The 26,436-nt window shown below is 45.0% G+C and overlaps 1 protein-coding gene and 1 pseudogene across 2 annotated transcripts in view; one reads left to right on the top strand and one right to left on the bottom strand.

Moving 5' to 3' along the window:
• Positions 1-12,586, bottom strand: part of ABCC1 (ATP binding cassette subfamily C member 1 (ABCC1 blood group)) — a 131,537-nt gene extending 118,951 nt beyond the window's left edge. For both annotated transcript variants that reach the window (XR_009703455.1, XM_061209642.1), the window contains exon 1: positions 12,464-12,586. Coding sequence is in view for 1 of the 2 variants with exons in the window: in XM_061209642.1 (XP_061065625.1) it covers positions 12,464-12,511 (48 nt within the window). In the remaining variant the exon portion in view is untranslated. The remainder of the gene's footprint in view (positions 1-12,463) is intronic.
• The window catches only part of LOC133104217 (transforming protein RhoA-like), a 29,535-nt pseudogene continuing 15,608 nt past the window's right edge, over positions 12,510-26,436 (top strand).

Raw genomic sequence — 26,436 nt, 5'->3', positions numbered from 1 at the left:
CACCGGCTTAGCTGCCCCGCGACATGTGGGATCTTAGTTCCCCAACCAGGAATCGAACCCGCAACCCCTGCATTGGAAGGCAGATTCTTAACCACTGGCCTACCAGGGAAGTCCCAGGGGTACACATTCTTGAGTCAACAATGTGGGCAGCACCTGGGGACAGCAAAGCAACAAGACAGAAGGGGCCTGGGCCCCTGACACCCTCAGGGACACAGCTGCCACACCAAACTGGGATTTTTACACCAGAGAGAATTTAGCTTCTATCTTAAGCCACTGTGTTTAGGGTCTATGCCACATACAGCCAAACCTATAACATCATATAGGCTCAGAAAGTCTCTCCTTTCCTTCTTTGGATCAGATCAAACCCCCTACTACATCACAGAGCTCCCTTTCGTAGCACTGCACAGCTATGATTTTCCACTCATTTGTTCAATCCCCAGACAAGACTGGAACTCAAAGATGGCAGGGAGCTCTGCTCTGCACATCTTTGATTCCCAGCATCAAGTTCAGTGCAAGGATAATCAGGAGCACCCAGAGAATGTCGACTGAATGGGCCCAGGCCATGGGACCAAGGGGTGAGAGCTCTGTCCTCTGAGCACAGCTCACAGTCTTGGGGCACTGACCCTCGGAGGATCTGTCTCCTGCAAGGGGCATCTAAGAGGGTGCAAAACATGCCCCTCTGACACCCACCCAACCTTGCTTCACATCTTTCCCAGATCTCCCTTACACAGAAGTTAAAAAACAAGGCTATCCAACCGCCTGGAGAGGAAACAATTATTAGCAAATTACTTAATTAGGCTCATGTTGACATTTCACCTTAGAGTAAATATGTGAGTTAAAAATGGGTTGAATCCAAGATGCACAGTTACTGAAACATAAAGAATGTTTTCAGAAAATCCCGTTCGTGCTTTTAAAAAAATATCTTATATTTGGGATGTGCGGAGAAAAGAGACTGAGAATTAAAATGCCAATAAGAGGTTATCTCTAGAAGAGCATAATTATGGAGGATTTTCACATTCTACTATACTGGTTCCTGTACTGTTTCATTTTATACTGGACCTCTTATAATGTCAGACAAAGAAGAGCATAAGAGAAAAGTAGTGCCTTTAAGTAATTCAATCGTGACCATCTTTACAGTAACTGAAAACCTGGAACTTCCCAAGTATGCATCTGTCAGCAGTCTCAGCTGTCACAGCCCACCTTCACTCCTGTGCCATGGATTTAAGTACTTAAGCAAGTCTTCTTAATCCTCAACTACAAAGAAAATCTGCAGAATGAATTTCCCCACCCATCAGCCCAATTTCAGAGCTGACACCCAACACCCTGGCATGCCTCATCCAGACCCGGGCGCCCTACAGACACCCCATAATAACTGGGCGAATTAGCCCAAATCCTCAGATGCTGGGGACCGGTAGTCTGAATCCCTGAGATCGCGCTGGGCTCCATCCTGATTTTGCCAAGGCCTGTGTGGGCCCAGAGGTTACAAGGAGGTGATAAACCAGAAGAGAACTGCCACACCAGAAATCCCCACTCCACTGCCCCCAACTGGCCATCACTGTCCCCTCCTGTCCAGCCTCCTGCAGAAGCACAGCGAGTGCCTGCCACGCTTAGCTAAGCATCCTCTGTATCTTGCCTCTTTTCCTTCCAACTCCGTGAGATGCACGGCATGACCATGATCCCCACTTCACAGATGAGGACACTGAGGCTCCCAGAAGTGAAGTGACTGGCCCAAGGTCGCACACTGGGAACTGGCAGGACCGATTTTCGCACCCGGGCCCCTGAACCTGGCCTCGTGACCCCAGCCGTGTATGTCCCTGGCTTTCTTTGGAGCTACACCTTCTCCTCGCCCAAGTATCCCCATGCCTTCAGCTGCCAATGCTTGGACCCCCACCACCACCCCCAACTAATATCCTCTTTGGGAATAAAGAGGGTCTGACTGAGGGGGTGGGCCATTTCTCCAACCCCTCCCCACCAAATATGCAAATGAGCTGGAAGTGGGTCAGCCCTGACCCCAGCACCAAGTGTGAAGTGGTCCACCTAGACCACAAGGATCTCAGTGGACAAAAGTAAAAGAAGGGAGAGCCCCATTACACTACAACTGCAGTCCTCAGAGCCTAAACTACCACGTATCTTTTCTCCTCAACCCTGAGTGAGTGAAACTGTTTTTGAGGAAGAAGCCTTATCATAGGGCTCCTGGATAATCTAAATTGTAACTACCAGGTCACCTTCCCCAGCACCCTGCAGCTCCAGCTTTCCCCTGGGCCACTGGTCTCCAGCCTTATAAGGCTGATTAGAGGGACTGCAGAAGGCACTGCCATTAATATGCACCTGTCATCTGCTATTAACAATCATAAAAACAACAACAATAATAATGGGCACCCTTAGAGAGACCCTGCTAGAATTGAGCCACCACTTTTTTAAACACAAGCCAGGCTGTAGATAGGACAAAACCTTATCGATGATTTGAGATATTCACTCCACTCCTAAAAGTATGTTCTAAGAAGTAAGTCAACAGGCACTACCCATATGATATTCATTACAATGTTCTCTGTGAAAGAAAAAAAAAAAAGAAGGGGGGAAACAGCAACCTAAATGTCAAACCACAGGCAATAATTATATAAACTACAGTCTACCAATACCAGGAACTACTGCTTGGACATTTAAAGGTATAATTACAAAAGTTGTGCAGGAACATGGGAAAATTCTTACAAGGATAAATGAAAATGTGGGATAGAAAATAGTACACACTCTACAAGTGCAACCTTACAAAACCACATAAAAATCTGGACAAGAATCAGATGTTAACACACCAACAATGGCCAATGGAAAAATATGTGCAACACACATGATAGACAAAGGGGCAAGATTCCCAATATACTGAGAGCCCCCGCAAATTAACAGGAAAAAGCAAACCAGAGTAAAGATGCACAAAAAGGACACTGAAAGAAAGACATGCACAGAAAAGAGCATGCAAATCCCCAGGGAATATGTTGTAGGATGCTCAGCTTCTAACTTCTAAGGGAAACGTGGGTGAAAAAAGGTATCTTTTTTGTCCATCAAATTAACAGAATTCGGCCATGTCCAGTGTCAGGAAGGATGCAGAGAAATGGGAATTCTCAGTCCCTGTCACTAGGAATGGACTTGCTACAACTTTTCTGGAAAATAACCAGCCAATACCCATTAAAAACTAAAATTTACATAATTTTAACCGATGTACAAGAATGTTCACTGGAGCACTGTTTACAGAAACAAAAAATGGGGAATAACACAAGCGATGTTATTAACTGGGAAATGGCTGAATTAATTATAGCAAATCTATATTATACAATTCACTAAAGAATTACTAGAGATTCTATGTATTGCCATGTATCATATGTTAAGCAAAAATAAAAAGTGATGATTATAACATAACCCATTTTATTTTTAAGCATATTATTTATGTTTATAAACATTTCCATGATTACAGAGAAAGGACAGGAAGTATAGCTTGGTTATTGATTAGAGAGAGAGTTCACGCTTTATTTAAATATCTCTATGTTGCTTTCTCACAAGGAGTATCACTTTGGGAACAAAAAAACTCTACAATTAAACTAGAAAGTTTACATGTAAAAATTAAATCCGAGTTGTATTAGCTTGTATTAGCATGTATTAGTTATATTAGCATGCATTAGTTGTATTCACATGTATTAGTTGTATTAGCATTAGATTATGAGTAAAACTTTTACCTGTTGTTAAACTGTTGATATAAAAGCACTTTTTAAACAACAAAGACGTTAAAGAACGTTTAAAATTTAAACATATCTTTTTAAAATTAGAACAAAACCAATCATTCTCTGGACCAAATCCACTGGAACGTAAGGTTTAACTCCGCTGGGCAAAACCCTCTCATACACAGGGAAGCAACATAAGCCTGGTTAATTCCCAGTCTGATCAATGCTCTCAAATGCCACAAACATAGCAGGTGCTTAATAAATGTTGGTGAGTCCATTAGCGGGAGTATAAACTACAGCTCCCCCTGACAATTAGAACTGTCAGATTTCAAAATGCACATATCCCCCAACCCAGCAATTTCTGGGGGGGTAGGGATTTACTCCGCTTTGTCATTTACATCTATTTGCATACAGTACCAAGATGAGTGCTCATGGCAGCACCGTTCATCACACTGAAAACTGGAACCAAGGACCCTGACAGCAACCGAGGGAGGACTGGGTGAATACACAGCACAGTCCTGTAACAGAAGAAAGTGTGGCTTGTAAAGTATTATTCCCTTTTTCTTTCAATTTGCATGGACTTAACATGTAAAGAAAATCAACACGGTTTCTTAGTGAAAGGAGCCAGATACAGAACATTATTTAGAACATGAAACTATTTGGGGAGGAAAAAAAGATACTCATTTTCAATCTCTCCCCACCCCCTCACCTTTCATACATATTTGCATATGCTTGAAATTTTCTAGAAGGACACCCCAGAAACTACCATGAATGGCGACTTCTGCAAACAGAGCACAGGGAGAGGAAGTACTGAAACTGTTACTTTCCCTTTATATTCTTCTAGAATATAGTTTTATTCTGGGATTTTTATAACTTTTTATAAAAGTTATAACTTTTTTAAAAGATAATTTTTTGAAAGTAATAGCACAATCAAAAAAGTTACCGTGCAAGATCTTCCAGGCCAATTCAACATCTAGTCTTGTTTTGTTTTGTTTTTAACATCTTTATTGGAGTATAATTGCTTTACAATGGTGTGTTAGTTTCTGCTTTATAACAAAGTGAATCAGCTATATGTATACATATATCCCCATATCTCCTCCCTCTTGCATCTCCCTCACATCCTCCCTATCCCACCTCTCTAGGTGGTCACAAAGCACCAAGCTGATCTCCCTGTGCTATGTGGCTGCTTCCCACTAGCTATCTATTTTACTTGGTAGTGTACATACGTCTATGCCACTCTCTCACTTTGTCCCAGCTTATCCTTCCCCCTCCCCGTGTCCTCAAGTCCATTCTCTACGTCTACATCTTTATTCCTGTCTTGTCCCCTAGGTTCTTCAGAACCTTTTTTTTTTTTTGATTCCATATATATGTGTTAGCATACGGTATTTGTTTTTCTCTTTCTGACTTACTTCTCTCCAACATCTAGTTTTAAAAGAAGAGTTTTCTAGCAATCTATAGAAAGTCATCTTAATCATGCAAGAAAAGCCCCTCATCATCTTAATGGGTCCTGAAAAGTCTTTGGAGGGGGAATCCTAGTGGGGAATCCCAACTTGATCTGAATGGTGCAGCTAAGGTTCTGAAACAGATGAAACTCATTGAAAAATATAAACCTGAGACTCATTCAAACCTAAATGGATCAAAAGCCCATGACTATCGGGGAGCAAGTAACGCTCCATCTCCTCGCCAAGCTGCAGTGAGCTTCTTCCTTGGAATTTCCAAGCCCTTATTATTACCACAAGCCATTTTATTAGTGCTTTATGGATTTTTGCAGAATGCTCCAGGCAAGATTTTCATGAGACGGGCTCTGCACCTCAGGGTCTTTGCATTTGCTGTTCCCTCTATCTGAGACTCCCTTCCCCCAGCCCTTGCACAGCCAGCTTTGCCATTCAGGTCAAAGGTCAAATGTCACCTCCTCCAAAAAGCCTTCCCTGGACATGCCCCTATCATAGCTTGTACCCCAGTGCTTCCCAGTTCACGTCTTTGCGGCACTTGCCGCCACCCAAAATCATTTTGGTCATCCCCAGCGTAAGCTCCATGAGAACATGGGCCTCATCTGCCTTGTTCATGGCCGTATTCCCAGCGTCTAGAACAGTGTCAGCACACAGTAGGTACTCAGTTAATAATAAAAGACTGAATAAATGAACGAGTGAGAAAAGGTTGCGGGAAGAACAGGAGAACGAATCCAGTGTTGTAAAAACCACTCTCTAGTTGTCCGTGCCGGGGAAACGCAGGCACTTGGTAACTGCTCTCCAGAGAGGAAGGCATCCCCAAGCAAGTATCAATAGTTACCCAAGAGGCCAATAAAAGGTAAACGAAGGTTCTCAGGGAGACAACTCACTGAGAGGGAAGGAAAAAGCCTCATAAAACCTGAATTATTCCCCAAGGGTACCGGATGCCGCCCTCCCCAGGTCATCTAGAACCCATTTTCCAGAACTTGGCAACCTCCTCCAGGAGATGAAACCCCACAATTAAACCAAGGGGAAACTTAAGTAGAATCTCGACTTTGTAATTGTCCACCTATCCTGGGGCAGTTTAAGATGAAGGAGCAGCACTTCAAAGCTGACCTCTAAGGACCAGCACTTCACCCTGGGAGTGAGCCGTCAGAAACCCCACTCCCAACCTAAACGGATTCGGGGAGAAAAGCCCTGGGTGGAAAGCGGCAAACAGCATGGAAACGGCTGCAATCGCTTCTCTAGCTAATTGGAGTTTAACCTCCTTAACATCTCATTAAGCTTCTCCACAGCAACCCCAATAAGCCAATTACGGGAGACGTTCAACAGCCTAAAAACTTAAGGAAATGCAGGATGGGTGAGGCAAAAGTCTTGCCCCAGATTTCTTCTCTGGATTCCTCCCCACCAATGGCTGTGGGACTTCGCCACCCAGGGGACATCTGACAATGTCTGAAGACATTTTTGTTGTCACAACAGCGGGGAGGTGCTACTGGCATCTAGCGGGTAGAGGCCAGGGATGCTGCTAAACAGCCCACAGCGCACAGGGCAGACCCACAACGGAGTTATCTGGCCCAAAAGGTCAAGAGTGCCCAGGACGAGAAACTGCTCCACACCTACCACCCCTCCCCCACGCTGGCTTCCTCACTGCTCAGGCTTCAAGAGGGAAGCAGGGGTTCCACAGCTCCACCGGAAGAGACGCTGTCCCAGTTACCACGCCAGGTTGGGGGAAACACTCGCCTCAGGATGTTCAAGTCCTTGTCATTATCTCAATCCATTTCATTAGCCCTTTATTTCTTTTGGCAAAACGTTCAGGTAAGTTTTTATGGGCTAGAGTTTTACTGACCATTAAGATCTGACGAAATCTAGACCTTATCCCACCATGAAAATCTGGAGCCAACATCACAAACTAGACGCTTGCTTCAAATTCCCCGGGCATTGATAATTTGTTTATCCATCCCCCTCCTGCCAACATGACCAAGCTAGAGCAGCACCAAACCAGTGAGCCAGAGCGGCCCCAGTCACCTCACCAAAAGGCCGGGCTTCAAAGCAGGATCTGCCGACTCAAATGCCTATGGGTGCCAGGTGGGGTCCATCAGTGAGGGAAGCAGACCAGGTAAGAAAGCACGAAGAAAAAAGGCAACGGACACCGGGCCTACGAATTAAAGCTGCAATAAGGAGGAGCAGGGACTGTGGCAATCTGGGGCCAGCAGGCCTGTTCTGGAGGGGGCAGCCCCAGCTGACCACCACCACGTACAAACGCGGGCCCTCGTGCAATCAGATCTTCTGATTTTTCAAAAGTCAGAAATGCAGATTTTTCTGTGAGTTCTTCCCATCTGTAAATATTAGCAATCACAGTAATTCAACATTAAAATAAAGCCAAAGCAGCACACTAGTGGGCTAGATCTAACTCCCCCCAAGGAACCTGTACCTCAGACACTCAAATTCAAATGTTAATTGCGCCTACAGTGTGCCTGGTCTGAGTCCTGGAAAAAGAGATGGACCAGACTCAGTTCTGACCTTCGCAAGACAAAATACAAGCAGTTGGATGTGGAAGCTGGAAGGCTTGTTCTACCTGAGAATCCATTCCAAACAGGTAAGGGACTATTTCACCCTTAAAGGGCTCTGGAAAGAGGTTTCAACCCAGCTCACAAGCCACTCCAAAGCTTCATGTCATTCATTCCTTCAATAAATATTTACTGAGCACCTACTATGTTCCAGGCACTGTTCCAGGTGCTGGGATTACACAGCACAGGCAAAACCCCTCCCCCTGTGAAGTTGACCTTTTGGTGAGAGTTTACAGGGAGTAAACAAAATAAATAAGTAAAAGATCTGGTGTAGATGGCAGTACGTACTGGGTTGGGGTGCGGGGGTGGGGAGGAGCCAGAAGGACTGGGATACAAGGAAGCGGCAGGGAGTCAGGGAAAGGCTGTCTGGGATGACATCTGAACAAGGATTTGAAGGTGCAGGAGCATTCTGGGCAAGGGAAACAGCAAGTGCAAAGGCCCTGAGGCAGTGTGAGGGAGACAGAAAGTACCAGGTGATGTGGTCAGAGAGGTGAGGGGACCAGATGCTGTCAGGCCTTGTAAGCCTCTCTAAGCCCTCTGGCTTTTTCCCTGAGGGAAGTGGGGCGTCGCTGCAGGGTCTTGAGCAGAAGGGGGAGAGGATCTGACCTCTGTCTTTAACAGGAGCCCTCTCGCTGTGGGGTTGAGACCAGACTGTAGGGGCCAAGGAGGACAGCAGGGAAAGCACTGAGGCGGGAACATCCAAATGCAGGATTGAGCCCATGGTGGCTCTGGCCAGAGCAGTAGCTGGAGTGGCAGTGAGAAGCAGGCATTCTGAAGGAACAGGCAACAGGATTTGCTGACAGATCAGCTGTGGAACGGGAGGCAAAGGTGGGGAGTCAGGGATGACGCAGGGTTTGGGCCTGAGCCTCTGGGGACAGGGCTGCCATCAACTGAGATGGGGAGGGCTGGGGTGAGGGGGCTCGAAGTTCCATGTGGGACACGGTAAACTGGAGCCACCCATGAGACACCCAGGTGGAGATGTTAGTTCCAAAAAGTTGAGAACACGAATGGAAAGATTTTCCATCCACCACTGCGTTCCAAACGCGAGGCTCCTCCAAGACTATCACAAACAGAGCCGGTCCAGCTGGGAGAAGATCACTGCTCCTTGTTGTTGGGTCGCTGGGGCTTCGTTCTGCAAGGCTGGAGGGGAACCCAGGAACCCTGAACTAGCCCTTGCCCTGCCCTTGTCCTGCCCTAGCCTCTCAAATGGCTTTTCTCCTCCCAAAGCCATCCGCCTTGTCACGCTGCCATTCTGGGCCTCAGATTCAACATGCGTGAAGTGGGGTGGACGGAGGGGAAGACCCCATCAGTTCCAGGGGCCCTTTGGCTCTAATCCGCAAGGGAGAGAGGAGACTGGAAGGAGGGGCGGAGAAGAAGAGAGGAAGGTGGAGGAAGGCACAGTGATGCGTCTAAAAGCCCACAGAAAATTTGAAGGATGGGGGAAAAATAAATCCGTTCATTCTACATTGTTGCAAAGCCTAAGGGAGCTAATTACGCCAGGAATTAGACTGACCCCAAGGTCAGACCTTACGCCAAGAAGAATTTCAAATGGTTTCTAAAATACTCCGTTTCTCCCACCCTTCAGCAGCTAAACTGAATATTCAGGGGGTTACTGAGGTGGAAGATGGTTCGGGGCAGCTCCGTGGCAAATATCAGCACCAGGACCAAATATTAGCAGGACTCCATGAACCATGACACAGATCCGCCACTTCTGTTCATCCCCAGCAGCAGCAGGTACAGCAGCAAAAATTAACTAGAAAATTCCAGTTGCTGCACCGCTCGCATGTACTAAGTGCTAACTGTATACCAAGCAGCAACATTCTAAGCACCTGCCAAGGATTCTCTTGGTACCGTGTTACCATCCTCATTATACACATGGGGAAACTGAGGCATGGAGGGGGAAGTAACTCGCCCAAGCTGCAGAGCCAGGATTTGAACCCCAGGGATGTGAGCACTGCTCAGAGCCGCCATACTCCACTGCTTACTGACTTGTCGCTTACTTTTCGACATTTTCTGATTTTTCTACACTGGACATGCAACACATTAATAAACAAATTTTTTTAAAAAATTAACTCGCAAGGGGAGGCCCGTGCCCATTTTCCCAACCATCATTTAAACATCAGCCACAAAACAGTCCTTCCTACCCGCCCCCCTACAACCACCCTCAAAAAAAAAATAAAGGCAAACCCAGCGCTGGGGAACTCAGCCCCTATTTTCCATTTAGATAACCAAGTTACTCTTTTTCCATCCCAGAGCATTTGCCTGGGTGAAGGTGGGAAGTCAGCCAAACACTCACCACGGGCTATTTCCACGTGCTGGTTTTTCTGGCCATTTCCTGGGGCTCAGAGGCAGGCACTGGCCCAGGAACAAAGCTCTGACTAGAGTCTCAGGTGGGCTAGTCGCCTTGATTTCTAAACACATGACCTTGGTCAAGGGAGGAGGCAGGCATGACTGGGTGGGTGGCCCAATCCCATGCCCCAGCTGAAGAAAAAGTGGGTCCAAAGGAAGGACAAGCAACTCGAAACACACAACTTCATCTTTGGAAAGAATAACAATAACCACTGCTTAACTCTGTGCAGGGCACAGGCTGAGCCACTTGCACAGATGGACTCATTTACTTTTCAAAACAACCGCAGGAGGTTGAGACTTCGGGGGCCCCCACCCCCACTTTACAGATGAGGAAACTGAGGCAGAGAGGCACACTGGCTTGCCCAAGGTCACACAGTCTCTCCTGGCCTTAAGTGTGTGCCCTGGAAAACACAGAAGTCACCTGCTTTCAATTACATTTGGTTTCTCCTGCTACCTGGAAGTTCTCATGCCCCAGCTGCCTACTCTCAAACTCTGGTTCCAGGGCACCTCCAAAAATTGGGACATCCAGCAAGTCCAGAAATCCAGAGGGAGGAAGCGCAGAGGAAAGTCTGCAAGGCCAAAGACTGGGGGAAGATGCAGGGCCTGGCAGAAGGGAAAGCCAACCACCTGGCAACTTCTGTACCAAAAGTCCTTGCAGGAGAAAAAACACACCTGTTTCCCCCGGACGAGCTTCTTCAGCTAAATAAACGGAGGACACCCCCAAACCCAGTCGACTTTGGAAAACCTGACATCAACTGCCAGTTGCCATCAATAAAATACATCCTGGTGCAGAATCTAGTTTACGGTCGCCTATTTTTTCCCCTCTGTAATTTAGGAGAAGAAAATAAACAAGGAAATACTCCAGTATTCACAGCCAACACTAGACCAGATCCCCATCTGATTCTTGCAGAAATTATCTTGCTGTTGTTACACCAGGTACAGGGAGCAAGGACTCCTCAGATTTTCCTCTCTCTGCTAAGTACAACCTTACTTTGCAAATAAGTCTGCTCTCCAATTAGTCCTGGAACTTGAGTGCAAAGCTCTGGACTATTTCCAGCCCCAGAGTAAATCTCTGATCCCACTGGCCTGAAAATGTGAGACATACCCAGAAGTGTTTTGTTATTCTACGAAGTGATACCTCCCAAAAATAAAGCCTTTCCCACGGGGCCCTCAAGGATGACTTTTCAACACTCCAAATGCAGCCTGCAAGGAGAGGACCACAAAACAGAACAAGAAGGTATTTTTGGATGCTAATCACTGGCTCCAAAGAACCAAGGGTGTTTCCCTCTCCTGATTCCTAAACAAAAGTGGGAAAACTATCCTGTCCAGAACTGCATTCCGTGTTTACCAATAATCAAGATGGTGGGACACGAGATTGCTTCCTGTAACAAAGAGGCAAATAGCATTACTGGGAAACTAAAGCCCAAGACACTGGCGATTAAACCACAGAGAATGGACTCCGAAGACTCAGCAGGCTCAGCAATGGACGTTCAGAAGAAACCTGGAGGTGGGGGTCCCCACAGAGACGAGCCTCACGTTTTAGGGGTGGAATGGCACGCCCACTGGTACCAGGATACTGGGCATCCTCAGCTGCACCCCAAACCTGACCCCAGGGTCAGGCAAGTCAGAGCAGGGGTGAGCAGCCCTACCTTCTTTCCTGGCTGTTCCTCAAACTTCCCTAATTCTCCCCCTGTTCCCCCAAACTCCCCTCAAAGTATAAGCAAAAGGAAAGTAAAAGATGACAAAAAAAATTTGTAACCACAGGAGACTAATGTGGATGCAAAACAAGTGGGGAGGGGGAAAACCTCAACCCAGTCGCTGGAAGCCCCTTTCCACAGCCTCAGCCCTTCCCCAGCTCAGCCCTTTGGTAACGGGGTGTTTGCGAAAAGGGGGCTCCAACCCACAAAGGAGATGGGGGAACTTAAGCAGAGAGACACCCCCCACCTCTGGCGCCTCCTTCCCCGGCAGGTTATTTTTAATCGAAAAGGGAACCCCAGAGCGGAAAGGGCCCCTCTTTTCAGCCCCCTCCCCCAGGCTCTGGCCCCTCACCTTTCCCCAAAAGCCCCAGAGCCGGGCACAGGCAACCCCTCCCCAACGCCCTGCTTCCCCGGAGCCGAGTCACCCAAGTTTTCCCCCATCAGCAGCACTCCCGAAGGGGCTGGCCGCGGGCGGGATGGGGAGCGGAGCCCCCAGGCCAGCTGCAGGGTGGGGAGCCCGGCGCTCGGGGCGGCAGGGGTCCCCGAGGCTGCGGGCCCGGCCCGCCCTGCCCGGCGCTTCCCCCCACCCGCCTGCCTCCTCGCCCGCCGGCCTCCCTCCCTCCCGCCGGCCTCCCTCCCTCCCGCTCCCCGCCGCCGGCCCCACGCGGCCCAGGCGGCCGCCGAGCACTTACCCAGAAGGGGTCTGAGCCATCGGCGCTGCAGAAGCCGCGGAGCGCCATGCGGCCGGCTCGGGCACGGCGAGCAGCGTCGGACGGACTGGCCCGGCTGCTGGCGGCGGCGGCGGCGGCGGCGGCGAGGGCGGGAGGCAGCGGCGGAGGGAGCCGGGGCCGCAACGCCGCCTGGTTGGCCGGCGCGTCACGGGGATGCGGCGGCCCCGCCCCGCACGGCCCCGCCCCGCTCACCTCGTCCGGCCCGCGTGGGCCGCAGCGAGAGGCTGCACCCTCGCTGGTCCGGCCGGTCGGCCGCGGACCCTCGGGCGCCCGATCCTACCCCCTCATAGGAGGCCCGGGGAAGGCCGCTGCAGATGCGGCCGCGACCTTTGTGCCCAGACCCCGCGACCAGTTTTCAAATCCCGCTGTAACAACAACGACGACGACAGCAATAGTAATAGAAACAACCGGGGGAAATAAAGTGTACTGATCCATCTATGAGCCAGGAGAGTGCCAGACACCGTAGCTGCGTCCTCATTGCACCCTCACTGTTATGACTCCCTTTTCATGAAGGAAGAAAACAAGAGGCAGAGAGGTTTGAGTGACTTCTCCAGCGTCACCGGGCTTACCCAGCCTGCTGACTCCAGAGCTGACGCAGAAACAGTAGGAGGTGGATACTCTATTTAATCTACGCTTTACAGGTGGAGAAACTGAGGCTCAGAGAGGTGAAGCGACTTGCCCAAGGTCACACAGCTGGCAAGTGGCAAAAATGGGATTGGAACCCATGACCAGTCTGACTCCAGAGCACTCATGGCCTGAAGTCTCCAATCTCCATCCCAAACAGCTGTGTGCAAAGCAGCTTTGATATTTTCTCCACCTTTTCTGCAGCACTTAGGAAATAACCAGGTTATTGATCCTTACCTTTGAGGTAAAGAAACTGAGGCCTAGAGATACAGTAATAATTAACAAGCATTCACAGTCATGGGGCTTCCTAAGGCTGAGTTGTTAGCAATGAACATGAATTAACTTGTGTAATGCTCACAAGAACCCCAAGAGGTAAGTACTGTTATTATCCCCATCTTGCAGTTGAGACTGAGGCCCACTGAGGCAGAGTACTTTGTCCGGGATTATGTAGACTGTAAGTGGCTGAACCAAACTTTGAATCCAAGGTGACTGATCGGGAAGGGAGGAATCTATAATGCTAACCATCTTGCCATACTGTCTCTTTTTAATATACAGGCAGCCAGTGACAGAAGCTGGGCCTGGGGCCTGGGAGTCAAAACTTTCCTCCTTAATCCCCTGCCTGATGTATGGTTTCCATTACATACACACACACACACCAGCTGCACCAAATAAAACAGGAACAGTGATTGAACTTGAGACCGCCCCCCCACCACCACCACTGCCCTGCCATGGACCTAGTGAGGGAGGGAGATAGGATTGTTTTCTGTGATTTTTTTTTTATTGGCCCAGGTTCCCCTCAGGGTGAGTGAGTTTTTATGGGATAATTACTTTCAGGTTATAATGCTCTTTGGGCTGTTGCTTTGACATTTATACATTTAACAAATACTTACTGAGCATTTACTGTATGCCAGGTCTTGCTGGAAACAAGACAAAGTTGCTGCTCTTATGGAGCTTAAAGTTTTGGGGTTTCTTGCGGGGGGGGGTTTAAAGTGGTTTTTTTAATGGGAGGGAAACAGGTTAATCAAATAATCACATAAAGTGTATTTACAGCTGTGATAAAAGCTAGGAAGAAAAAGTGGGAGTAAGAGGGTTTTAAAAGGTCCTGGCCTACTGGCAGTGGAAGTCAGCGAAGGCTTCCTGGAGGGAGGGTCTTTTGAACTGGGATACAAGTGATGAGTCTGGTTTCATGAGGCCTGGGCTGTGTTCTGGGATGAAGAAAACAGCTTATGGAAAACCATGAAGCAGGACAGAGCAAGTCCCTGGAGGAACCTGAAGACAGTCTGGGTGGCAGGGATCAGAGACAGAAGCAGAAGGGACTCATCTGGGGCAGGAGGGATCAGGAGGGGCCAGAGCATGCAGGATCTTGTTGGCTAGAGGAGGGGTTTCAGCCTGGCCCCATGAGTGATGGGGAGCTATTTGTGGATTTTAAGCGGGGTACGAGGTGGTCAGATTTCTTTCCATTTTTATTCAAATTCTTTATTCATCCATTCTTTCAACAAATATTTATTTTTATGAAAAGGTGCTCAACATCATTAGTCATCAGGGAAATGCAAGTAAAATCCCAGTGAAATACGATTACACACCCACCAGAATGACTGAAATGAAAACGCCAAGTCTTGGCAAAGATGCGGAACAACCGAAACTCACCCTCTGTTAGTGGAAGTGTAAATTGGTTCAACCACTTTGGAAAACCGTTTGGCAATTTTTGCTAAAGCTAAACATACAACTACAGGGTGACACAGCAATTCCACTCCTTTCCCAGAGAAAGGAGTGCTTTTGTCCATCAAAAGACATCTACCCAAAATGTCCAGAACAGCTTTATTCAAATAGCCCAAAACTAGAAACAACCTGACTGTCCATCAATAGTCAAAAGGATGAATAAATTGTGGTGTGACACAGCAAAAAAATAAAAAGGATCAAACTACTAATGAATGTAACATTATGGACAAATCTCACGACACATAATAAGGAGCAAAAGAAGCCAAACATGAAAGAGTACATTTTTCATGATCCCATTTAGATGAAGTTCAAGCACAGGCAAAAACTAATAAACATTGATTGATGTCAGAATAGTAGTTACCTTTAGGGAGTGTGATTAGGACGAGGTACAAGAGAGCCTGCTGGAGAGCTAGAAATGTTCTATAACTTGATCTGGTGGTCATTAGATGGTTTACACACACACACACATTTTAAAATTTATTGAGCTGGACACTTAAGTTTGCTATGCTTTGCTTTGTAAAAGTTACACCTTAGGGAATTCCCTGGCGGTCCAATGGTTAGGACTCTGCGCTGCCACTGCAGGGGGCACAGGTTCAATCCCTGGTCGGGGAACTAAGATCCCACATGCCACACAGTGCAGCCAAAAAAAAAAAAAAAAAGTTATACCTTACACGAAAATTTGAAATAGAAAATAAATAAATAAAATAAAAATATTTACTGGGGCCTACCATGTAGGTGCTGTAGAGACACTTCAGTAAACAAAACAAAGATCTCTGTCTTCGTGAGATGCAAGCAGACGACATACCAAATGAATGAGGATACCATTTTCCAGGAGCAGAAACTGAAGGTTAGAGGGATGAGATAACTTGCCCATGATCCCACAGCTGGAATGTGTCAGAGAGGAGACTCAGCCCTGCTTTAACCACCAAACCCTCCCCGCACTTCTTTTTCAGCCACAGACTCACAAGTCTTCCCCTCCCCTTCTTTCCAAGCCCCTTCCTTCCCACCTGTGGCTCAAGTACAGTAATGAACACCCTCAGACCCAGCAGCTCTGGGCCCTGGGCCAAACCCACTCAATGAAAACAAACAAAGTAAATTGATGGTGAAAATGCAGGATCTGGATTTCAAGCATCAGCAGCCCTGGTAGACCATGAGTTGAGTGAATCATATATCAAGAATGCCAGAGAGATCCTTTCTGTTTTTCCCTGAAATCAGAGTACCATGTTGCTGTTCACTTATTTCACAGGACTTTTCACTATTTGTAATCATCTAATTATTTACTTGCTCCATATAGGCCTCCCCAGCCATACCGGAATCTTCCAGCTACTGCAGTCTCTCACCTGGAATGCTGTAACAGCCTCCTGCCTGGTCTCCCCATCCCTGTCCCTCCCCACTGCAATCAGAGCTCAACACAGCAACCAGAGGAGTCCTATTAAAGCAAGGAAGCAACACCCCTGCATAAAGCCCCCCCGGCCTCCTATCGTGCTTAGTACAAAATCCTACTGGATGTGATCCAGCAATTCCATTTCTGGGTAGACCCCCAAAAGAAGTAAAAGCAGGAACTTGAAAAGATATTTCCACACCCATGTTCATAGCAGCATTGTTCACAATAGCCAGGAAGTGAAAGCAGCCCAGGTGTCCATCAATAGATGAATAGATAAAGAAAACGTCGTCTATACATGTGATGGAATATTATTCAGCCTGAAAAGGGAAAGAAATTTTGACACATGCTACAAGGGTGAACTTTGAAGACATTATGCCAAGTGAAATAAGACAGTCATAAAAGGAGAAATATTGTATGCGTCCACTTATATGAAGTTCCCAGAGTAGTCAAGTTCATAGAGACAGACAGTAGAATGGTGGTTGCCAGGGGTGAGGTGGGAGATGGGGACTTAGTGTTTAATGGGTATAGAGTTTCCATCTGAGAAGAAGAAAAAGTTCTGGAGGCGGATGGTGGGGACAGTTGGACAACAGTATGAGTATAATTAATGCCACAGAACTATACACTTAAAAATAGTCAAGATGGTAAATTTTATGTTGCGTACATTTTACCACAATAAAAAAATATATGAAAAAAGGAAGCAAAATAGAGTGGTTTTAAAAAAAAATCCTACTAGGCCTCTATGATATGGTCCTTGCCCATCCCCAATGTCATCTTGAACCCCTTTGTCCTCGGTCGCTGTGCTGCTGCAGCCACACTGAGAGCTTTCTGTTTCTTGAACGCCCCAAGCCCATCCCACCTCCGAATCTTTCCCCCTGCTGATCCCTCTGCCTGGAACCCTCAGCCTCCGAAGCTTCAAGTAGCCTGGGCTCCCTGCTCGCCCAGCCTCAGCTCGAATGCCATCTCCTTAGAGAGGCTTCCCTACTTCATTTACCTCGAGCAGCCACCATCCCCTCATCTCACCCCTACTCTAACACGATCTGAATTTTTTTTTAAATTGTCTTTTACCCTTCCTTTCCCCAATTATTCCTGCCAGACTCTCAAGTTCTTTTTTTAATTAATTAATTTATTTATTTATTTATTTATCTAGCTGCATCGGCTCTTAGCTGCAGCACGTGGGATCTTTAGTTGTGGCATGTGGGATATTTAGCTGTGGCATGCGGGATCTAGTTCCCTGACCAGGGGTCAAACCCTGGCCCCTGCATTGAGAGTGCAGAGTCTCAGCCACTGGACCACTAGGGAAGTCCCTGAAATTTTTAAATTGGTTCTTCTTCCTCCTAGAATAAGAGCATGACCTTATCTTCCTTCACAATTCAATCAGCAAATATTTATTGCCAAACAGTGTTCTGGGCAGGAGATGGCAAACTACCACCAGCCACCTGTTTGTATAAATAAAGTTTTATTGGAACATAGTCTCACACGTCCTTTTATGTATTTTTTTTTTTAATACTCTATGGAATTATTTCTTTTTTTTTTTGGCTGCTTTGGGTCTTTGTTCCTGTGTGTGGGATTTCTCTAGTTGTGGCTCGCAGGCTCTAGAGCTCAGGCTCAGTAGTTGTGTCACATGGGCTTAGTTGCTCCGAGGCATGTGGGATCTTCCTGGACCAGGGCTCGAACCCATGTCCCCTGCATTGACAGGCGGATTCTTAACCGTTGCACCACCAGGGAAGTCCCCTTTTATGTATTTTTCATGGCTATTTTCATGCTACAACCTCAGAACTGGGTAGTTGCAACAGAGACCGCATGACCAAAAAGCCTAAAATGTTTACTGCCTTGCTCTTTACCTGAAAAATTGTACTGACCTCTGGTCTAGGAGTTTGGCCTACATCAGGGAGCAAAACATGCCAGAATCCCCTGCCCACACTGTGGAGCTGAGATTCTGGTGGAGTTGAGATTCTGGTGGGAGAGAGAAAGAGATTTACCTGTTTACAAGATAAATAGGACAGAGTTTAATATAGATGACTTAGGATAGTTAAATGCTGAGTAGAAAAATGTACAGTATGGGTCAGGAGGGTGGATATCTAGACTGAGTGATCAGGGAAGACGGACCAAGGAGGTGGCACTTAAGTAAATGTACGAAGGGAGAGTGGATTTTGGGGGAACACTAAATCAAAGGCCTGGGCTGAGGCATGACAGCCAAGCTTGGGGAAGAGCAGAGAACCCAGTGGGGTTGGAATGGAGATGCAGCCAGTTCACATAGGGCCTCGTAGGCCCCAGCGATGACTTGGTTATCCTTGGAGTGAAGCAGGAGGTCACGGGAGGGAATTGAGCAGAGGAGCTGGTGTGACTTGACTTTATCAGCATCACTTGGGCTGCTGGGTGAAAAATAGACTGTGATGAAGAATGTCACCTGCCATATCAGTCAACAAAGGATGTTGTGGCCATCAAGCCGTCAGCCCCTGCAGCCACCTCCAACTGTGCACCCTGAGAGGATTCAGGGTGGAGAAAAGCAGGATACTGGCCCTGGATAGTTAAGGTGCCTATCAAAGGAATGATTTCAGTGAGCTCAGATTCTTGCATCTTCCCATGCACAGAGAAGCACTAAATTCATCGACTTGAGATGCCCGGTTTTCTTTGATTAACAGTAACTTTTTGATGATCCAACTACCCGGCTTTTGCTGCAAAAACTCCTTTATATCCTGGCTCCTCCCTTACCTCTTCGGAGCAGGCCCTCAGAGCTATCTGGAGAGGCTGTCTCCCAGGCTTGAGTCCTCAGAAAGTCCACTGAATAAAACATAATTCTCAACCTTTAGGCTGTTTATTTTTTGTCAGTCGACAAGACCATGGGCTGGGCAGGGAGGGGCGGAAGCAGGGCTAGCAGCTGGGAAGCAGGGTTTGATATGCTCAAAGAGGTCTCGGAGTAAAAGGGTTAATATCAGCCTGGACTGCCAAGTGGACCCAGGGTCCTGTTTTTCCGAAACTACAGCGTTCAATAATTGTGGACCACTGTATTCAGAACACCTTTATCTGAAGCTCTGTGTCTGGCTTGGAACTCAAGGCAGCTTCTCAGTGTCTGAGTTCCAGGAGAGAGAAAGGCATGTCATTGGTACTCATAGAATTTCAAACTGCAAATTTTCTGTAATTTTAGAGAACGAAGTTTCTCAGCGAGTAAGAAAGTAGTGGTCACTCAAAGAGGAGGGGGTACTATGGCACTTTAAAGCTGTGAGTGTCCTTGGAAGAAATACTATTTTCTGTTACCTTTGCAGCCAGCTTTATCATGTCTGTTACCCCAGCCTGAAGAATGGCCTGGCTGAGTTTTGGATCTCTCAGTCCGATCCAATTTTTACTTTCCTACAATTAAGGATCATGTACTACATTTAGTAGTTTTGTCTCTTAAGTGTCTTTTAATCTAGAATACTCCCCACTCTTATATATATATAAAACATTGTCCTGTTGAGGAGAGCAAGACAATTATACTGTAGCATACCCCACGTTCTGGATTTCTCCTTTTTTGTTTCTTCATTGGCGTGGTTTACTGTGTTCCTCTGTCCCCTGTATTTTCTGTAAACGTTAGATCTAAAGGCTTGATTGGATTCAGGTTAGTATACATTCTTCCCGGAATAGGAGCTACTGGGTGAGGGGGAATTGACTGCAAGGGAACATGAGGGAACTTTCTGGAATGATGGAAATTTTCTATGTCTTGAATGCAGTGGAAATTAGGTGTATACATGTCAGAACCCATCATCAAAGCGGATACTTCAAATGGGTGCATTTTATTAAACTATATCTGTATAAAGCATATCTTTATGAAATTATATCTCAATAGAGGAGAAAGAGAATCTGTTTAGATCTCAGCTCCTGTGTGTTCTCTCTCCGAGAACTAAGATGCCTGAGAAAGGGCCTGCGTCCAAGGTGTTCCCGCCTTCACAATTGTCCTTCCTCCACTTTGTAAAAGCAAGGCAAATGCTTCTCAGTCATCTTGAAACTTACTAAGGCATGTTGTGCTGTGGTGTAAAAACCTGGATGCCGAACAAAAGCATAAAGATAATAGTGTGTGGTTAGAAAAGGCAATGCCCCTAAGGACTGGGTAACAAATCCTTTTGCAATTCGGATGATTTCCTATTTGCTTCCAACCAACATGAAGGAGGCACTGCAAGACTTGTTGGATAATAGATTATTACAAATAATTTCTGGTAATGAATCATAATGTGATGTGTGGCAAGTAGGCATTCAAACATGGGTGACCTTGGGGACTTCCCTGGTGGTGCAGTGGATAAGACTCCGCGCTCCCAATGCAGGGGGCCTGGTTTCGATCCCTGGTCAGGGAACTAGATCCCACATGCCGCAACTAAGAGTTCACATGCCACAACTAAGAGTTCACATGCCACAACTAAGGAGCCCACCTGCCACAACTGAGACCCGGTGCAACCAAATAAATAAATAAATATATTTTTTAAAAAACATAGGTGACCTTGAATAGCTGTGACAAAATTTCCATTCCAGTCTCCTGTTTATGTGAAAAACATTTCTCAGTATTTACTTTATAAAAGCAAAAAAAAAAAAAAAAAAGGAATAGAGCTTCTTCTAAACTCTATCCCATTCCAGCAATAAATAATATTTATCCACAGACAGATGGACACACCCCCAAGAAACACCAAAAACTAACTAGCCCATCCATCTCATTAAAAGACTCATTTAGAATAAAACATACTTTTCAATATATAACAATTACTGATCATAATGTGGTGTATTTATGTTGTTTTGATCAATTATATTCAAATAATAGTTGTAATGATAATTTAGAGAAAAATTTTAACACTTAGAGCCTTTTTTTTAAATTTAATTTAATTTATTTTTTTATACAGCAGGTTCTTATTAGTTATCCGTTTAACACTTAGAGCCTTATGAACACAGGGTAATCTTCAAAATTAGAGTCTTAGGGAAACAGGACGTTAATATATATATACACATATATATTAACATAACATAAGCATTTTGTTGCAGAGAAGTATGATCTGGTGATTAATTTTAAAACTTTTCACATATTATATCAATATTAGGATAGAAGTCTGTGGGAGAAATAGAATGGAAATACAAGTTCAAGGAGAAAAAAAAACGGTAAAATAAAACTTCCAGTTGTTAAAAGCCTGTTCTTTTTTTTTTCTTACAAAATTTTCCATTTATTTCCATGATGGTGTGTGATTATGCTCATGGATTTTTAAAAATAAATGATGATAGGTATATTTAAAAGTATGAAGTAAAATTATATTCTAAAATATCAATATTTATAATAACTGGGAAATTAAGACTGCAACTATTTAAACTTACAATAAACAAATTTTAGGGACTTCCCTGGTTGGGCAGTGGTTAAAAATCCACCTGCCAGTGCAGGGGACACGGGTTTGAGCCCTGGTCTGGGAAGATCTCACATGCCACAGAGCAACTAAGCCTGCGCGCCACAACTACTGAAGCCCGCGTGCCTAGAGCCCGTGCTCCACCACAAGAGAAGCCACCGCAATGAGAAGCCCGCGCACCGCAATGAAGAGTAGCCCCCACTCGCCGCAACTAGAGAAAGCCCGTGCACAGCAGCGAAGACCCCACACAGCCAAAAATAAATAAATAAATAAATTTATTTATTTATTAAAAAAAATTTTAGATGTCAAGTTAAAAATATGCAAGGGGTACAGAGTTCTTAGAAATTCTTTAAGAAGAAACACAAGTAAAATACTTGAAGATCACTAAACAAGACCTTTTGTCCATCTCCTGAGCAGAAACCATGTGCAGGCAAAATGCTCAAGATCAAGACTGACAGGTCCCTGCCCTCATGAGATAACATAGTAATAAACAAATATAAACAAAGGAAGAAAAACAGCCAGTTTCAGGAGTTGATACTTTGAAGAGTACAATAAATATAATAGACTGTTCCTCGGATAAGGATGAGGGTGGGGTTGGGGGGAGAGGGGAAGTTGGGTTAGTCAGGGTCTCACAAAGGAAGTGACATTTGAACTGAGACCTGAAGTGAGGATGTCAGCAACCAGAAAACCCGGGAAAGAGAGATTCAGGCTGAGGAAACAGCAAGTGCTAAGGTCCTGTGGCAGAAACAAGCTTGGTGTGTTCCAGGAATAGAAGGAAGATGCTTGTGGCTGGAGCATGGTGAGCCACGGGGAGAGCAGGAAAGATAGGCTGGGGTGTTGTAGGCTGTGCTGTGGAGTCTGAATTTTATCCTGAAGACAATAGGAACCATTTAGAACAGAGTTTCTCAACTTCTGAGTTTCTCAATGCCCTATTGACATTTGGTCCAGATAATTCTTTGTTGTGGGGACTGTCCTGAGCATCGTAGGATGTCTGACAGCATCCCTGTCCACTACGCATTAGATGCCAGTAGCCCCCTCATCTCAAAACCCATTGTGACAACCAAAAATGTCTCCAGACATCGCCAAATATCCTTTGTGGGAGGATACGTCCCTATAATGGGAGGCTACACACCCACCAGAAACGGTTATGCTGGTCTATAGCTGATGAACAGGAAAACACTCATGACCCCAGTAAGTCATGACAAATTAAACACATTTTCTCTCTGCTCCCTCCCATAACCTCCCTGAAATGACCACTGAGGAATAAGGAAGGTTAAACTAATGAGGAAAAGGAGAATAGGAGAGGAAACAACATTAGATGAAGAATGTTGACAAAATTTCAGAAGATAGAAAACGGGTGGGAAGTGAATTAGCCAAACACAGAGACGGAGGCCAAGAACTAAGCTAATCCCCAGTGGACAAACCAGAGGAATCTGAGAAACTGAAAATGCCCATCATATATGGAGGCTGGGGTGAGTTGGGACCAAAAGCTGAAGAACTGTGTAGAAGTCAGTATAAGGAGAGGGTGGATTCTTCCACCCTGTAGAGCAGGTGACTCTATCTTTCCCAGCCACAGCGTAAGACAGGAAGTTTTAGAGAGTCTAGATTTGGGAAGGGGCAGAGTAGAGGATGGAGTGAGTCATGAAACTGAAAACAGGAGGATGAAGTGAGAGGGTACCTAGAAATGGCGAGATTTCCAAGCTCCCAACCCCACTTGGCTCCCACAATGATGACAGTCAGGCTTAGACCTCTGAAATAGTCAACACAGGCTCAGTTATGCTGCAGTAACAAAAATCCCTAAATCTCAGTAGCTTAAGACAACGTTAGTGTATTGTTTGCTCAAGTTTTATCTCCTTGTGGGTTGTCTTCACTCAGTTTCTTGGAGCAGCCACGATCTGAAGGTGGATGATCACCACACCAAAGGGAAAAGAGAGGTTCAGAGTCCTGCTTAGAGTGATATGTCAATTTTTTTTTGGATGAAATTTATACAACATAAATGTCACCATTTCAAAATGAACAATTCACTGGTATTTAGTACATTCTCAATGTTGTGTAACCACCAACTCTATTTAGCTTCAAGTCATTGTCATCATCCCAAAAGGAAACCCATACGCATAAGCAGTTGCTTCCCAGGACCCTCTTCCCCTGTCTCTGCAACCATCCATCTGAATTCTGTCCCTATGTATTGACCTATTCTGGATTATTCTGTATGCAGTTAATCCTCATTATATGTGGATTCCATATTTCTGAATTTGTCTTACTACGTTAACTTTAACTTATTTGTAATTTCAAAATCGAGAGACTTCCCTGGTGGTCCAGTGGGTAAGACTCCATGCTCCCAATGCAGGGGGCCCAGGTTCCATCCCTGGTTGGAGAACTAGATCCCACATGCCGCAAATGAGTCTGCATGCCTCAACTAAGAAGTCTGCATGCTGCAACTAAGAAGTCCGCATGCTGCAACAGAGATCCCATGAGCTACAACTAAGACCCGGCACAGCCAAAATAAATAAATAAATAAAAATAAATCTTAAAAAAAAATTGGTAGCTGTGGACTTTCCTGGTCATTGGTGGAGCAGCAACAAATTTGAGTTGCTCTACACGCGTGTTCCCAGCTGAGGATGAAGGAGGCAACACCCTTCTTATTTCAGCTCTCATACTCTAAACAAGTGTTCATGGTATATTTTGTGCCACATTTTGCATTTTCGTGCCTTTTGTTTGTGATTTCGCTGTTTAAAATAGTCCCAGGTATAGTGCTGAAGCGGTGGCTATTGTTCCAAGAAAGTACATGTGTTAGGTAAGCTTTGTTCATGCATGAGTTTTAGTGCTGTTGGCCGTGAGTTCAATGTTAATGAACCAACAATATGTATTAAATAAGAATTAAAAAAATTTTTTTTTATTTTTGGCTGCACTGCACAGCTTGCAGGATCTTAGTTCCCCGACCAGGGATCAAACCTGAGCCCTCGGCAGTGAAAGCACGGAGTCCTAACTATTGGACTGCCAGGGAATTCCCTAAATAAGATTTCTTTAAACAGAAGCACATATAAATCAAGATTATGTGTTGATTGGTTCATGAAAATGTGACCAGAGGTTCACAGGAACTGTATTTCCCTAGAAGCAGCGATTCCGTATTCAATAACTAAATGTTCCCAGAGACGTTGTAGAACATATCTACCATGAATAATGAAAATCGTCAAATGGAATTTGTAAACGGAATCATACATTCTGTGACCTTTTGTCTGGCTTCTTTCTCTTAGCATAATATTTTTGAGGTTCATTCACATTGTAGCAAGTACCTGCATTTCATTCCTTTCAATGGCTGAGTAATATTTCCTTGTATGGATATACCGCACATTGTTCAGCCATTCATCAGTTGAACATTTGGACTGTTTCCATCTTCTGGCTATTGTGAATAGTGATGCTGTCAATATATGTGTACACACATTTTACCAGCCAAAGACTCCAGTCATCTGAGAAAAGCTTTTATTATGAAAGACAACTCCAAAACAAGCAGGAAAATAGGATTTGGAGAAACAGTGACAATGAGAGGAATGAAGTAAACTTCTAAAAAGCTGCCATAAACATCTTAGAGAGATAATAGATGATATAGCATTCCTGGAACAGAACAGGCTATCTCTTTTTTTTTAAATTAAAATGTATTTATTTATTTTTCTTTCCAGTGTTAAGATGTAATTGATATGCAGCACTGTATAAATTTAAGTTGTAAAGAACAAGATATCTTTTAAAAGGAATATTCAGGGAACAACAACAAAAAAAAGCTCTTGGAAATCAAGAAACTAAGAAGTAAAAAATATTCAATGAAACAAGAGGACGAAAAAGATTGAAGAAGTCTTCCAGAGAGAAGAGGAAATAAAGAACATTAGAAGACCACAAAGGAAGGTCCAATATTCAAATAATAAGAATCTGAGAAAAATAAAACTGGGAAAACAAAGGAGAGAAAATTATCAAGAAAATAATAATTAAAAAAAAACTTTTCTGAACTGACGGAAGTGATAATTTTTTAGAGTGGTATACTGGAGTATTTAAGGTGAAATGTCATGATCTCTGTAACTTACTTTAAAATATTTCAGCAAATCACAATGCGATACCCCATTATACACACCAGAATGACTGTAATAAAAAGGACAATGTCAGAAACAGATATGGGTTGTAGTTTGCCTTCATTCTTTCCAATTCATGTCTAGCTTCCCCCCACCCCCCAACTGCTGGCCTTGCTGATCTCCAGCAACTTTAGGCCCATTGCATTCTCCACCAGCGTCCACAGTTTTATAAGACTTAATCTCAATAATAAATCCCTTATTATGAGTTGTAAGGACTCATACTGGTTCTGCTTCCCTGTTCAAACCCTAATTGATGTAAGTATGGCACTAATTATCTGAGGAAAGGTGGCTGCTTATGCATAGATGCTACTGCAAGCACAGTCTCTGAAAGGCCTCACCAGCCACTGGTAACAGGACATATTCGGAGGGAGGGGTTTGGAGGTCCAGTGGCAGGGAGAATTTTCACTTATTTGTTTGTTTGCAATTTTTTGTTTACCTTGTGATTGTATACATTTTAAAAACACATGCTAATGGTAAAATATAACATGTATCCAGAAAAAGTGCTGTAGGTAGAGTATGTAGTGGTAGCTCATTGTGGTTTCAATTTGCATTTCCCTGATTACAAATGAAGATGAGTACTTTTTTTTTTTTTTTCATTTATTAGCCATATCGATTTCTTCCTTTTTGCAAGGGCATCTTAAAGTCTTTTGCCATTTTTCTATCAACTGTCTTTTTCTTAATGATTTGAGGGAGCTCTATTTAGTCTAGGTATAAATGCTTTGCCATTTACATATATTT

Source organism: Eubalaena glacialis, chromosome 13 (assembly GCF_028564815.1).
Source record: "Eubalaena glacialis isolate mEubGla1 chromosome 13, mEubGla1.1.hap2.+ XY, whole genome shotgun sequence".
Taxonomy (NCBI): domain Eukaryota; kingdom Metazoa; phylum Chordata; class Mammalia; order Artiodactyla; family Balaenidae; genus Eubalaena; species Eubalaena glacialis.
The sequence above is the reverse complement of the archived record's forward strand: the minus strand, read 5'-3'. Positions and strand labels throughout refer to the sequence as shown.